The following is a 16,632-nucleotide window of genomic DNA, read 5'->3' as shown; positions in this document are numbered from 1 at the left end:
CCTGTATGTGGTCACGCAGTGAAACATGGACTTTAATCGGCCCCACTAAATAGTGATACCAAATCAAAAAGTTTGTCCACTCCACTCCTTCACAGGGGGGCAAATGTTCTGCTAAGGAATTCATCAATAAAAATGAGAGGAAATGTGGGGAAATAATATACTACAGAACGGGAGGTAGATTCATGGAACAGTCTCACAGTCATAGATACTAAAGTTACAAATAAATCTAATGTTGTAGGAAATACCCAGCAGCACTTGAGTTAAAGGGGTTGTAAAGGTTCATTTATTATTTTCCAAATAGGTTCCTTTAAGCTAGTGCAGTGTTGGTTCACTTACCTTTTCCTTCGATTTCCATGTTTTTTTTCTTTGTCTGAATTTCTCACTACCTGTTCCTCCTCAGTAAGCTTGCCCCCATCTGGCTGGGGGTTAGTCGGCCAGAACAGCTTACTGAGGAGGAACAGGAAGTGAGAAATTCAGACAAAGAAAAAAAACATTTAGAAGGGAAATCGAAGGAAAAGGTAAGTGAACCAACAATGCACGAGATTAAAGGAACCTATTTAGAAAACAAACCTTTACACCCCCCTTTATGAGGCAATTGACCAGACCAACATATCACAGATATGCATGTATAGAATAAAAACACCACAAGGGGCTGGGGTGTAACATGTGCCCTCATTTTTCTTTATGTATGCGAACAATTAGCATGAAAGATTTGTTGCCACAATAACGTCAATGGATTTGTCACCCCAAAAACACAGCCCCATCACACAATACACAGCATGACCCTCAACCCTTTCCTCTTCCCTACCCAAATTAAAGTCCTGTTTTGTAACATTTATATAACCTCTACTCTAAACTCAATACTATCTGGTTTCAACACTACATTCATATATTGTTTGTACTTGGTACTATCCTGTTGAAGAAATTTCCATAATGAGGATCTGCCCATGAGGGGGTTGACATAAATTTCAAGAGAGGGGGGTGCAGAATTCACCAGATATTGTATACATGCAAAGTTATGTTCCTCAGGGGTGGAGCTACTTCATGTGCAGACTGTAATAGAGGCCAAAGGAACAATATGGGTTAACTTGGAATTGAACCACATGGTCACCTAGATAGAAGGGGCATATTTTCCACTGCAATTCTTTCTGTAGATGGACCCTAATAAGAATACTTAAAGTGGTTGTAAAGCTCAGACATGAAATATGAATAAAGCATATCCCTAGTGTGTACTTGTCTCAATTAAAAGCACCAAGTGTCACTATTGTCTTCTGCCTCCTTCCTCTGCTATCAGCATAAAATATCACAGACAGGTTTTCCTGACACTAAGACCCCTTTCACACTGAGGAGTTTTTTAAGCAGTCCAGCGCTAAGAATAGCGCTGCTTTAGCGCCTGAAAAACTCCTGCCCAGCAACCTCAATGTGAAAGCCGGAGGGCTTTCACACTGAGGCGATGCGCTGGCAGGAGAGAAACAAATCTCCTGTCAGCAGCATCTTTGGAGCGGTGAGAGGAGCGGTATGTATACCGCTCCTTTACATTTAAAACAATGGGAAACCGCGGCAATACCGCCCGCAATGTGCCTCTGCAGAAGCGCATTGCGGGCGGTATTAACCCTTTATCGGCCGCTAGCGGGGGTTAATACCGCAACGCTATCGGCCAAATCCCGCGGCAAATCCGACGGTATAGTGCCGCTATTTTTAGCGGCGCTATACCGCCACCGTGGCTCCCGCCCCAGTGTGAAAGGGGCCTTAGAGAAACATGGTGACAGGGAGGGACCTCCAGCTAATTGACAGCCTCAGCTCTGTTCCTGTGTGAATGGGGGATGAGTCCCTTCCCTTCAATCAGCTGTCAGAGCTCTCCTCCTCTAGGCAGAGTGTGACTTCAGTTTTCCCCCCTTCTTTTTTCTGAACTCTTAGGCTCCATTCACATCTGTGCGACAAAACGCCCGACGCCGGCCGCTTCTGCCGCTAGAGGGGAGAATTCCCATTGCTGTCTATGGAGATGGTTCACATCTCATAGACGCCGAACGCCTGTCGCCTGAAAAAAAGTCCCGCACCCTTTTTTTCAGGCGACATTGGCGTTCGCCCATTGACAGCAATGGGAAGAATCTTAAAAAAAAAAAGATACACACTCGCGGCAAAATACGCCGCGTACGCCGTACGCTGCTGTCGCATAGATGTGAATGCAGCCTCAGACTCAAGCGTTATAATTCAGCACTTTGAATGGATGTATAGAAGAGAATGCTGCAGATAAACAGATACAACCTATGCAAGAGGATTTGTTTAATTTCTGTGTATGACTTAAGGCCAGTCATTTCACTGGGTATATATAAAAGGGTTTGCAACCACTTTAGGTAAACTTTGTTTTGGCCTTGGTTGCCCCCACCGCTGTTATACTCAATTAGGTAGATTCTGAGAGAATGGTGCAAAGTTGCGGCGGCGTAGCTTAGCGTGTTTAGGCTACGCCGCCGTAAGTTAGCGAGGCAATTACTTGATTCTCAAAGTACTTGCCTGCTAAGTTACGACGGCGTAGCCTAAAGCAGGCGGGCGTAAGGGCGCCTAATTCAAATGTGTCTGAGGGGGCGTGTTTAATGGTAATGAGGCTTGACCCGACGTGATTGACGTCTTTTTAAACTGCGCATGCGCCGGGCGCCTACATTTCCCAGTGTGCATTGCGGCTAAGTGCGCCACACGGGCCTATTGATTTCGACGTAGACGTAAACGACGTAAATCGCTATTCACGGACGACTTACGCAAACAACGTAAAAATTTCGAATTTCGAAGCGGGAACGGCGGCCATACTTTAACATTATTATTCCATCTATTAGACAGAATAACTTTAGGCCTGATAATGCCTTACAGAAACGGCGTAAATGTACTGCGGCGGCCGGGCGTACGTTCGTGAATCGGCGTATCTACTAATTTACATATTCTACGCCGACCGCAATGGAAGCGCCACCTTACGGCCAGCCTCAATATTGCAACCTAAGATAGGACGGCGCAAGCTGTCGTATCTTAGATATGTTTAAGTGTATCTCTGTTTGAGAATACACTTAAACATGAGGCGGCGTAGATTCTGAGTTAGGTTGGCTTATCTACTGATAAGCCGGCCTAACTCTTTCTGAATCTACCTAAATTTCTCTACACTCCATCTTCCGCCCACCGGAGCAAAGCCCAATTGATCTTATTGCAGCTTAATTAAAATTAAAGAGTACGTGAACCCAACATTTAATTTTCTTGATATGTCCAGCGATGAACATTGGGAAAATATTGAGTTCAAAACGTTACCACTGTGTGACAGTCTGTCTGTGTATGTGTATGGCTGGATTACCAGTATGAGGCATGGGTTCAATGTCTTGCCTACTGATTCTACCAAGACATAACTCCATGACACAGTATGGCCATCTCTATGGTCCATACATGACAGTCACCTAAAATGTCTCTATATGAAGCTTGTGAACCCAAAATGAACAAGGACCTTTGTAGTAAAGCCTTACTTCACCTTGGTATTTTTCAGGCATCATCAGCTATGCACAAGAGGAATTTCTTATCGCCTGGGTCTGGTTTTTAAAAACTGAATTTATAGCCTTGTGCTTCAGCAGTAAATGTAAAAATCTGGAGGTCATGAGACCTTGCTATCTCAGCTGTTCCTGGAAAAACTCCTACAACACAGGCCAGGTGTTAAATTATAATGATAGCGTACAGCTTGCATAGCCAGGTTTATGGTGTGCACAGGCCTCCATATGCTGTATTATGACATTTATATTCCAAATATGACCAGCAGTTGCCACGAAAGCCCTGTAGTCAGTGTGATGGGGTCCTCATATCCCAATTACATTTTTCTCCAGTATTTTTCTGAGTATTTCCTTTTTTAAACTTACTGTATACTGGGGTTTGATTACAATGACTACACAAAAGGAAATTCCTTATTACCATGGACCAAAGCCATTTTAAGATACAGCGATGAGCTGGGATCCTGATACATTTCTACAAGATATGAAGAAGATTTTCAAGAAGTCCAACGATTGAGTCAGAATCAGATTCTACCATCTGGTACCCTGCAGAAGTCTCACCTTCCATGGCCTGTAAACAAGCACAACTAAGACTCCCCATCAGGGCCGTCTTAATAGCATCATGGTCCCCTGGGCAAGGTAATGCTCTGGGGCCCCTACAATGATGATAGTGCAGGTAAACAGACATCAAGTAGGTAGGAGGCAGACTGCCTCCCCTGTGTATTTATCACTCTCAGTGCCATCATGGGGACCCCAATTTCAGGGCAGTGTGGGCTCAAGGACCAGCTGCTTTGGGGGAAGTGCAGGGGCCCCCCATGCAGCTAGGGCCCAGGTGTGCCCTTATTTCAGCAATGTAAATAACCCATTACCCTGTATCATTACAGACAACTACTTGTTCTCTGTTATACGTTACTCTACGAAATCCTTGTTATCGTCCTGAAGAAGCCCCACGGCGAAACGTGCGTCGGCGACTTCGAAGGATTTTCGTGTACAGTGGTCATTTTTGTAATTGTATTTATTACCATGTATATTTGTTTGTAATTTAATATGATATTAAACTTTATTTTTTAATATACTTCCTTGGCCTCAAAGTCTGACCATCAGTATCTACTTGTAGTTATTGTTTCCCCTTTACTCTCATTAAGACAGCCCTGCTCCCCATCATAATGCTATGGCCCCTTGCATATATATTGTAGAACAGTATTTCTAAGAATAGTCATTAGTGGCCACTACCAGGTCATGTTTTATCATTTCTTCAGGAAAATATTTAAAGTTCCTAAGTATAGCTGAGATTTAGAAAAAAAAAAATGTTTTATCTGGCATCATGGAGCCCTGTGCTACCTTGCTGCGTATTAAAGAACTTGGTATGTTCAGTACCTCTAGCTTCTGCTGCTTGCCTGTGGGTGAGTCGAAAGCCTTATAAACACGATCGCACTTCCATCTGACTTTCCTGTGGATTTTGCTCCGAAGGGGCGTTGGCCGTGAACTTGTTCTGCATACACACGGCAGGACTTTTTCAGCCAACATTCACCAAGTCACGTGGTTTTTCAGCTCTTTACCGCCACCCTTTGGTAAACTTCTGCTATTGTTGTCTAATCTTTAGCATTGGATCTGAGCATGCATGTTTGTCCGATAGACTTGTCTTGGGTACACACTATGGGATTATGCTCCATCGGACATTTGTTGTCGAAAAGTTTTGCGCGCATGCACAGCGAACATATGTCCGATGAAAAAGCGAAGACAATTGTCCGATGGAGTATACACACGGTCGGATTGTCCAATCAAGTCTGTCGGACCTTTGTTTTCAAAAAGTCAGATCGTGTGTATGGGCACTAATTGTGAGGAGGAGCTTTTAAAGGGAACAGGCAACAAAACCTCTCCTCTCCTGTGTTTTTATGTAGAGTCATTTTCAGCATTCTTAAGGCAGAACATTAGTTCAGGGCTTACATTCTGGAGGCTACTAGAGCCCTTCTTCCTTAAAGCGGGAGTTCACCCGAAAAACAATTTTTAACATTAGATTGAGGCTCATTTTGTCAAGGGGAATCGGGGTTTTTTTTTTTTTAAATCGAAGCAGTACTTACCGTTTTAGAGATAGATCTTCTCCGCCGCTTCCGGGTATGGTCTTCGGGACTGGGCTTTCCTATTTGATTGACAGGCTTCCAACGGTCGCATACATCGCGTCACGAGTAGCCGAAAGAACCTGAACGTCGGTGCGGCTCTATACGGCGCCTGCGCACCGACGTTCGGCTACTTTCGGAAAATCGCGACGCGATGTATGCGACCGTCGGAAGCCTGTCGGAAGACTGTCAATCAAATAGGAACGCCCAGTCCCGCAGCCCATACCCGGAAGCGGGTATGGGCTGCGGTAAACGGTAAGTACTGCTTCGATTTAAAAAAAAAAAACACCCGTTTCCACTTGACAAAATGAGCCTCAATATAATGTTAAAAATTAACTTTTTGGGTGAACCTCCACTTTATGTGTACCTGTTGGCAAGTGTAGTTTCTACTCCACCCAGCAGATGGAGTCTTGCCACCATTGGGATGGAGTGGAGACTCAGGGGATTAAAGTTCCTCTGCTGCTTCCATAGGTGTCACCAGGGGAGCAGTTGTCTCATTGGACACTGCAAACCGCAGTGGCCTTCAATGGTCATCTTGGTTGGGGCAGTGCTAATAAATAATAGTGCCCTGCAGGATTTGGTGCACATTTTACAAGTGGCTAGCATAGGGACAGGAACCCGCTTTGTCGGGGAGAGAAGTTGAGCATTAAAGCAAGGTTCCAGCGCAAGGAAAGCAAGTGTCCCTACACTGCTATACATCCTCAAGACACCAGTCTCTAGATTTGCCACAGAAAACGTTCCTACTTCCTCTAGTGTTGCCAGTGCCTCTAGCCTGCCAGCCACCCCACAAGCAGATACTGTTCTGGGAAAATAGGCCGGGTCCGCATTTTGACTTCTGCACTGAAAATATACCGCCCTGTAGCTGCCAGGCCTTTCCGGTTCAATCCGACTTATCTGCACTGCTATATCAAAACTGTGCCAAAAAGGACTGTACCAGTACTGTGTTGGGAACTGTTTCTTCTGATACTGCAAGAGTAGTTTTATCTATACTGCACTGTACTGCACATGTTGCCAAAGAAAGAGTTACTACTGCTCCCAGCATCCTTACTATTTCTGAAACCTGTGTCTTTAAAAAAAAAAAATATATATATATATATATCTCTAATGCCGCGTACACACGGTCAGAATTTTCGACAAGAAAAGTTTGATGTGAGCTTTTGGTCAGAAATTTCCGACCACGTGTAGGCTCCAGACGACTTTTTCTTTCGGAATTTGTGTGTGTAAAGAAAAAACATCCAGGCAGTCTGCCAAGTTTGTAACAACATGAAACATTGTAACTAACTTCCTTCTTAGAGCAAACTTCTGTGTAAATGTAGGAAGTTCAACCACTTAAAGTCCAAATCTTTTTTCTGACACTTGTTTCTTAAGTTAAAATGAATATTTTTTTGCTGGAAAATTACTTGGAACCCCAAACATTATATATATATATATTTTAACAGAGACCCTAGGGAATAAAATGGCAATTGCTGCAAAATTTTATGTCACACTGTATTTGCCCAGCTGTCTTTCAAATCCAATTTTTTGGGGAAAAATACACTTCAATGAATAAAAAAAAAAAAACGAAACATTAAAGTTAGCCCAATTTTTTAATGTGAAAGATGATGTTACGCCGCAAGAATGGTGAGAGAATCGTGATCTGTCTTCTAAGCAAAAAAAATTGTGATTCTCATTTAAGCCAGAATCGTGCAGCTCTAGAACACGGCAGGACCACTCTAACCAGGACACGGCAGGACCACTCTAACCAGGACACGGCAGGACCACTCTAACCAGGACACGGCAGGACCAATCTAACCAGGACACGGCAGGATCACTCTAACCAGAACACGACAGGATCACTCTAACCAGGACACGGCAGGACCACTCTAACCAGGACACGGCAGTACCACTAACTAGGACACGGCAGGATCACTATAACCAGGACACGACAGGACCACTCTAACCAGGACACGACAGGACCACCCTAACCAGAACACGGCAGGACCACTCTAACCAGAACACGACAGGACCACTCTAACCAGAACACTGCAGAATCACTCTAACCAGAACACCGCAGAATCACTCTAACCAGAACACCGCAGAATCACTCTAACCAGAACACGACAGGATCACTCTAACCAGAACACGGCAGGACCACTCTAACCAGAACACGACAGGACCACTCTAACCAGAACACTGCAGAATCACTCTAACCAGAACACCGCAGAATCACTCTAACCAGGACACGGCAGGACCACTCTAACCAGGACACGGCAGGACCACTCTAACCAGAACACAACAGGATCACTCTAACCAGAACACGACAGGATCACTCTAACCAGAACACGACAGGATCACTCTAACCAGGACACGGCAGGACCACTCTAACCAGAACACAACAGGATCACTCTAACCAGAACACGACAGGATCACTCTAACCAGAACACGACAGGATCACTCTAACCAGAACACCGCAGAATCACTCTAACCAGAACACGACAGGACCACTCTAACCAGGACACGACAGGACCACTCTAACCAGGACACGACAGGACCACTCTAACCAGAACACGACAGGATCACTCTAACCAGAACACGACAGGATCACTCTAACCAGAACACCGCAGAATCACTCTAACCAGGACACGGCAGAATCACTCTAACCAGAACACGACAGGACCACTCTAACCAGGACACGACAGGACCACTCTAACCAGGACACGACAGGACCACTCTAACCAGGACACGGCAGGACCACTCTAACCAGGACACGGCAGGACCACTCTAACCAGGACACGACAGGACCACTCTAACCAGGACACAACAGGACCACTGTAACCAGAACAGGGCAGAATCACCCGGTATTATATTAATAAAAGCTGTAGGTTGAAAAATCCCTTTGAACTGACATTATCATGTTACATGAGATGTAAGTGATTGGGTTTGCATCTTTGATAAGTGCAGGCTGGGGCAGTCAATGGGTACCGTGAGTGATGTGTATTGAATGATCTAGAGTCAATATTGTGTCCTCTCAGCAGTGACACATTGTTCAAACACCAGCATCCTCCAGATCACACAGATAAAGAGCCTGACCCTCAGCTTATTCAAAGACAAGGTGTCAAAGGAACAAACACTGGGTGACAAAACACACACACCATCAATGGGTTGCTTTTGATCTCTACAAACTGGATCACACTGAGATGATAGAAGCCGGCAAGGAGCCTCGTGTTCCTCCTTTTGTGAACACAGATCTGGCCGTGTATCACTGTTACTCATCGCCTATGTGGGAAGACACATGTGTCTTTGTAATAATTCCTCTATATTGGTCTAATTGCCTTTAAAGCAGATTGCCACCTTTTTAGAAGATTTGCTGTAGCAAGGCAGTAAAACAATCATGTTTGTAATTGGGACGGCTTCTATATTTTCTTTATTTTTGCTTGTTGAGCATCTTAAAGTATCTCTTACACTCAGCAGGAAGTCCTGACACTTTTTTTTTGTTGTCATGCAGACAGCTGTGGACGCACCCTCATTGCAACAGCAAAATCTGAGCCTTTATGGGTACTTCAAAGGCCGGCACAAGCCAAACATAACACAATACACAATGACAGCTGTGTGCAAAAACTGATCTTCATCTGCAATATAGAGGGATTCATTTAGGCCTTGTTCAGACCTGTGGCCACCGCAATGAGAAGTGATGGGAGGTGGATTGCTTTTCAGAGGGCGTTGACAGGCGGCTGGGAGGTGATATATTCCCCCCCCCCCCCGTTTTAACTCTAAAATTGCCAAACAACTGTGCTGTAACCACTATTAGGATGGATTCATCCCTATGCAGTTTTAGTTCTTTTTGCAGATTTGCACTACAGTCCATTTAACATGGTTTCCTATGGAACATGTTCTGTAGTGCAAAATGCAAAAAGCACTAAAAATGCATAGGTGTGAATCCAGCCTTAAACATGGTTAGGCGCAGCCCCATACTGCTGAATGACATCACATTCGTGGTGGTACTGCCAGCCGCATGGGACGAGTAGTTTAATTTTGCATGTATACAGTTCTGAGCGTCTGCATTTCCTTCTTAAGATTTACCAAAATCATATAATATGAGGTCAAACCTAAACACTTTCAATTTGTATGCAATCAGGCCGACCCTTGCACCACATAGTTGAAGGTAAATCGAACAACAATAGTTGTATAGTGTGTGTCCAGCTTTAGGCTCCATTCACACTTGTACGACTCCGAAGTTGCACTGACTTTGGGGTGCAACTTTGGATGGGTGAAATTTGGATATGACTTTGATCAGTGATAATGGACAACTGTTGCATTGTATAACATTCAGGTATGACTTTCATGCAACTTTTGAGGATTAACATTCAAGTCTATGGCCCTCGGGTTGCATAAAAGTCAAACCAATGTGGTGTATGAACTACATTGAAGTTGCTGCAGCTTTAAAGCGGGGGTTCACCCTAAAACATCTATATACCTTTACTTCTAGCATACTGCTGACATCAACAGTATGCTGGATTTTTTTCCCCCCCGCTTTACTTACTTTTATTTTCGTTCTTTTCACCCGGCTTCCGGGTTCTCGCTCCCCTGGGGAGTAGGCGTTCCTAAGACAAGGCCTAGATGATTAACGTGCGGGTAAAGCCCGTCACGCCTTCCGAAAATATCCGAGATGGGACTCGGCACTTTACGGCGCCTGCGCAGTCAGCTCTACACGGCAGGCGCCGCGTAGCACCGTAAAGAGCCGAGTCCCCGTCGGGTATTTTTGGATATTTTCGGAAGGCGATGACGCGCTTTACCCGCACGTCAATCGTCTCCTGGGAGGATCAACACTCACTCCCAGGAGACATTGCGCAGAGCTCCCCGTCGGGCAAAAGGAGCAACACGCCCACTCCCCGCAAGGAAGAAGACCCAGAAGTGAGGCTGAAGACAGGTAAGTGTACAGATTTTAAAAAAAATTACAACGCTACAAGCTTTTATTAAGGCTGCAGATAGCATAGATAGAAAGTTAATTTTGAGGGTGAACCTCCGCTTTAAGTCACACATATATGAATGGTTATCTTTGGAAAACATGGGGAACGACTTGTCATGTAACTTTAATGTCCAAAGTTGCATGAAAAGTTGCACAAGTGTGAATGAAGCCTTATGTAGGTTGTCAGTAGCAATGAAACTGCGGCTCAATCGCATGCTTTTACTGCCCCCCTGGCCAACCATGTTAACTCCCTTACTAAAAATCGAAGAGATCGGGGTTACTGTGGTCCAAACAAACGCAACATGTCCACTTTAACTCCCACTTTTTAAAATTTTAGCACAGCTTTTAGGCCTCTTGCACATATGCCAAAAAAATGCTACATTTGTAGCTGTGTAGCTTTTTTTTTTTTACAGGTCTGAATGCGAATGCATTGTTGTCTATGGGGAAATTTGTAATGTAGCAATGTGTTCAACACTGTAAAATATCGATAGAATTTATGCGTGTATATACGACTACATAGGAGTATGTACATACACTATATTACCAAAAGTATTGGGACAACTGCCTTTACACGCACATGAACTTTAATGCCATCCCAGTCTTAGTCCGTAGGGTTCAATATTGAGTTGACCCGCCCTTTGCAGCTATAAAGGAACATTACGTGGTAAGCCCTACCCTGAAAATAAGCCCTACTGTGTCTTTTGTTGACAAAATTAATATAAGACCCAGGCTTATTTTCAGGGAAACGCGGTAGCTGCCAGTGTTTCAATTTATGCTCGATATTACCACAAGTATTTTTTTTTTTTTTAGTAATAGTAGCAATCAGCGACTCTCTGCCCATCGCCGCCGCCGCCTCCTGCCTCCTGGCCTCTGTAGTCTCGCTCTCCGGACCTTGGATACTACTGGGTGGGGAGCGGAGGAAGATCACTCCACCGGGGAAGGCAAGGAGATAAGCAGGCAGGCACTTGGCCAGGACTTGAGCCAAGGCAGAAGAAGATGCAAGTAAATATTTCCTCTGCACCGACCAGCGTGATCATCAGAAAGGGGCACAGATAATGGAAAATATACACCCCCCTAAGCTAGATGGAGCAGCGGAGCGGGGGGGGGTGTAATTCTGAATTTTTATTTTTAATTCTGCGCTGACTGTCTTTGAAATTGCCCCAGCTCCTGTTCAAATCCAATCCGGGGACAGTGTCCGGTCACCCTACATTAAAGTTCATGTGCGTGTAAAGGCAAGCGGCCCAAACCTTTGGTAATATAGATTATAGTAGCCAGATTCTCAGTGGAGATACGACGGCGTATCTCCAGATACGCCGTCATATCTCTGAGTCCAGCCGGTCGTATCTATGTGCCTGATTCTCAGAATCAGTTACGCATAGATATCTATTAGATCCGACAGGCGTAAGTCTCTTACGCCGTCGGATCGTAACTGCATATTTACGCTGGCCGCTAGGGGCGTGTACGCTGATTTACGCGTCGAAATATGTAAATCAGCTAGATACGCGAATTCACGAACGTACGCCCGGCCGACGCAGTACAGTTACGCCGTTTACGTTAGGCTTTTCCCGGCGTATAGTTATCCCTGCTATATGGTGGCGCAAGTAAGTATGGCCGTCGTTCCCGCGTCGAAATTTGAAAAAGTTATGTAGTTTGCGTAAGTCGTCCATGAATGGGGCTGGACGTCATTTACGTTCACGTTGAAACCAATGATGTCCTTGCGGCCTACTTTGGAGCAATGCACACTGGGAAATTCCACGGACGGCGCATGCGCTGTTCGGGAAAAACGTCAATCACGTCGGGTCAAGCCTGATTTACATAACACACGCCCACCTCTTCACAATTTGAATTAGGCGGGCTTACGCCGGCCTATTTACGCTACGCCGCCGCAACTTTTTTTTGAGAATACGGCACTTGCCTGTAAAAGTTGCGGAGGCGTAACGTAAATAGGATACGTTACGCCCGCACAAAGTTGCGCCATTCTACGTGAATCTACCCCATAGTGTATATATTAAAACACTGGCAGCAAAAAGTGAAAAAATTATTTTAAACATGTATACACGTACGCACGGTGCTTTTTACTCAGAAAGGTCCTCCATGTAAAAACATTAGTAATTAGGCAGCCATATTTTGATCATGCATTATGTAAAATGAGAGGAAAACATTCAGAAAAGGGACTTTCCAAGGTACCGAAAAGCATCAACCACATAGAAGTAGATTATCTTGTCTAATGCACAGATGCAGCTGTTACCATCTTCTAGAAATGCTCCAAGCAGCAATACATATGTGTAAATTAACCCCATAGGAATGAATGGGATTTCTGTTTGACATGCGTTTTCATGCAGTAAAATGAATGCAGGAAAATAGACAAGTGTGATCAGTGGAAGTAAATAACAGGAACAGGTTTTGTAATCTGCGCAATTGCTTGTCGTATATGGGACCACTGCTCACTCTCATTGTAGTGTTATGCTGCTACACACGATTGGACATTCCAACAACAAAACCGTGATTTTTTTTTCCGACGGAATGTTGGCTCAAACTTGTGTTGCATATACACGGTCACACAAATGTTGTCGGAAATTCCAAACGTCAAGAACGCGGTCACTATGACGAGCCGAAAAAAATTAAGTTCAATGATTCCGCGCATGCATAGGATTTTTGAGCGTCGCAATTGCATACACACGATCGGAATTATCGACAAGAACTTTTGTTGTGGGAAAAATAGAGAACCAGCTCTCAAACATTTGTTGTCGGAAGTTCCGACAGCAAATGTCCGATGGAGCGTACACACGGTCGGAATATCCGACCAAAAGCTCACATCAAACATTTGTTGTCGAAAATTCTGATCGCGTGTACGCGGCATTAGGGCCAGTACACACCATTTAATATGGGATTCCAGTGCAAACATAAGGGTCCATTTCACACCAACCTGCATAGACAGTCCAAAATCCTGGTTATCCAATGTGAGTAGTTCACACTGTTGGAGTGCCGTGCAAAAAGTACAGCATGCTGCATTTTCTTGCACCAAAAATTTACAGAAATGTGCGCAAATGTATGAAAATGCAATGCAACGCACATACAAGCCGGAAGAAGATGGAGGTGACCTCAAAGGATATGCAAGCTTAGGAAAAGTTCACTGCAAATACATGTCAAATGCACATCGCTGTGCATGCAAAGAATGTGTAGTAAATGTGCAGTTCCTAGTGTGAATGAGCCCTAAGGCAATTTGTTTGGTGTCAGTTCACACCATGGTGTCACCACACTATGGGGTTCGTTAACACCACTGCATGCAGTCATTTTTTTGGCACCGTAGTCTGCAGCAGAAACCACCGCATCCCAACACTGCTTTGTGAAAAAAAAGTTAATAAAATGTTACCTGTGACATTTCAATAAAGTTCTAAAAAACAAACAAAAAAACAAACAGTTTGATGTGCCAGGATGGGCACTTTGGCACCAAGTCCTCCCAGTGCACGCCAGCAGCTGTGCGTTCAGTGCGTCTGCTGGTGGGAATCAGCCCTTAAATTGTATTGCATCTGTATGTTTATTAGACCTGACTCTTTTTTAATAGATGCCTCTTTTGATAACATCAAATGGTTCTACTTGCATCGGTATCTTTTTTTTGGGGTGAATATATATTTCAAGTGTTGTGTTTTTTTTTGTACTTGCATTAGGATGCAAATGTGCCTTTTTCTTTTAAAGTCTTTTTTTTTTCCTTCTTCCTTTTTTTTTTTTTTTTTGCTATTTTATGTGGTTCTTGATGAAATAATATACAGATGTGTAGTCAAGTGTGCAAGAATGTATATATGCCTATAACAGGCTCCCCTGATAGCACTTCACTGCCGGAGATTAGTGGGGGGGTGGCATTTTTTGGCAACAAATATCCCTTTATTCAGCCAAATAAAACCACATTAGGGAGTTAACTCTTTGATTGCCATTGCCGACCCCAACCACAAAGATGGGCTGAGTGATCCAAAGAAAAAAAAAAAAAAAGTTGAATAAACTTTTATAAAGTTTGAAAACACGTAAATGACAATATTTTCATTAGAAATTGTTAGGAAGAGATGTTATCCAAGCTATAAAAACATAACAAGTGATGTTTGTCATTGGAATGTAAATAGTATGTGAGTTCATAGGTCCAAGGACTTTAGCCCTTTGTTTAATGAGGGGAAGTCTGGGCTTAAAGGATATGACCTATATGTATGTGAGGCTCACAGATCATAAATCAGGCAACACGCGATAAAATGATTTTCGTTTGGAATAGTATTCGCTAAATCTAACGATAGCCGGGCACTCTGGGACTAGTAGTTTCACAACTGTCATTTTCTCAAGCCTGGTCTACAAGCAGGGGCGGACTGACCATTCGGGCACTGCCCGAGAGCCCTATGCCACTAGGGGACCCCATCAGGGTTGCCAGCCTTAGTAAAACCAGGGACAGTATGTAAAAATCTGTGTTTTTTTTTTAATCCCAAGATTATATTTGCCTCTCCAGTACCTTTTCGGTGTGTGTATGTATACTGTGTGGCCCCATAATCTATTGCCCGGGGGCCCCATGAGCGGTCAGTCCACCCCTGTCTACAAGTTGACCCAAAACAGCCCCCCCCTCTTTCTTACCTGGATCGTGAAAAGGGACCAGAACGTAGCTGCTGATGGTTTTGGTCCTTCGGGTCAAGGTGCGCTCCAAGATGCGGTTGGCGCCTTCGATCACCTGTCTGAGGTCATCGTACATGGAGCCGGTGACATCAAACACGAAGGCTAGGGATGGGGCGTCAATATCCTGGGGTTCGCTGAAGCCCACCTGGGCCAGCAGAAGAGGAAGCAGTAAAAGGCTCGGGACCCCTGAAGCCATTCCCAAAAAAGAAAGAAACAAGAAGTGATGGGCAGAAGTGGTGGGGGGGAGACAGAGGGCTCTCCGCAGCCTGCTGTCCTTATCTGTACTCAGGATGGACTATTGCTGAGGCTGCAGTCTACATGTCCCTGTGTTCCTGCTTGTCCAATGCTTCCACTGGCAGCCTCAGCTAAGGCTTTATAGCAGAAACCTGCCCCCACTCCTTCTCACAAAGTTTTGGGAGGAGAAGGCTCTGCCCCTCACAGCAAACAAAGAGAGCCCTCCCTGCCTCCTGCACAGCACTAGCCCAGGATAAGCCAAGTCTCTGGATACCTGAGAGGGAGGAAAGGAGGGGGGGAACCCTCCCTATCCGAATAGAGCATCCCTCTATGTAAGCCAAAGCTGATACACATTATCCAATAAGGCAGTGCAAAGACTGGCGATGATGTGCAAAGCCCAGGAACTCACAGCCAAGGCCTGGCGACTCTCCAGATGGTCATACACAATACAATCTGATTGTACAATCTACTAAGTTCAGGTTTCAAGCATCCTGAAATAAAAATAGTGCACGTTGCCCATCAACCGATTAATCCTGCCCCAATGTGAGAAGGTTGGGCAAGGATTGGATCATAGAGAGGTACCCCTCAGATCTGCTCATTATTGTTCAGGGAGGTTGGACAAACTTTTTTTGGAGCTTTGCGTTGCCTCCTCCTCACTGTGCTGAAGCTGTGACCTATGCCCCGTACACACGACCGGTTTCCCGTCGGAAAAACTGCAATGAGAACTTTTCGTCGGGAATCCCGACCGTGTGTATGCTCCATCGGACTGTTTCCCACAGGAAAACTGGCGGGAAAAAAAGAGAGCAGGATCTCTTTTTTCCCCCATCAGAAAAAAAATCCTAGCGGGAAAACCGTTCGCCTGTATACTTTTCCGACGGGGAAAAAAAAAATCGAAGCACAGAACTTCATTTTGTCGGCTCGTCGTAGTCTTTTATGTCACCGTGTTCTTGACAGTCAAGTTCACTGGACTTATGTGTGACCGTGTGTATGCAAGGCAGGCTTGAGAGGAATTCCGGCGGGAAAAACATTGTTTTTATTTTTCGACTGGAAAACCGCTCGTGTGTACGGGGCACTAGAGACGTCTTCCCTCAGGTATGAAAAAGGTAAGTATTTCAGCAGTGTAAAGCTGCCCATACACTGTTGGATATTTATTTTCATTCTGTGGGCTGGACAGAGA

At 44.6% G+C, this 16,632-nt stretch overlaps 1 protein-coding gene across 1 annotated transcript in view; it reads right to left on the bottom strand.

Annotated features, from left to right (window-relative positions):
* The window catches only part of HMCN2 (hemicentin 2), a 345,628-nt gene extending 330,046 nt beyond the window's left edge, over positions 1-15,582 (bottom strand). The window contains 1 exon segment of the mRNA XM_040325278.1: positions 15,183-15,582. Coding sequence (XP_040181212.1) covers positions 15,183-15,417 — 235 coding nt within the window. The 5' untranslated portion in view covers positions 15,418-15,582.
* Positions 15,583-16,632: the final 1,050 nt, after the last annotated feature.

This window comes from Rana temporaria, chromosome 9, assembly GCF_905171775.1.
Source record: "Rana temporaria chromosome 9, aRanTem1.1, whole genome shotgun sequence".
Lineage (NCBI taxonomy): Eukaryota > Metazoa > Chordata > Amphibia > Anura > Ranidae > Rana > Rana temporaria.
This window is presented reverse-complemented; position numbering and strand designations above follow the sequence as displayed.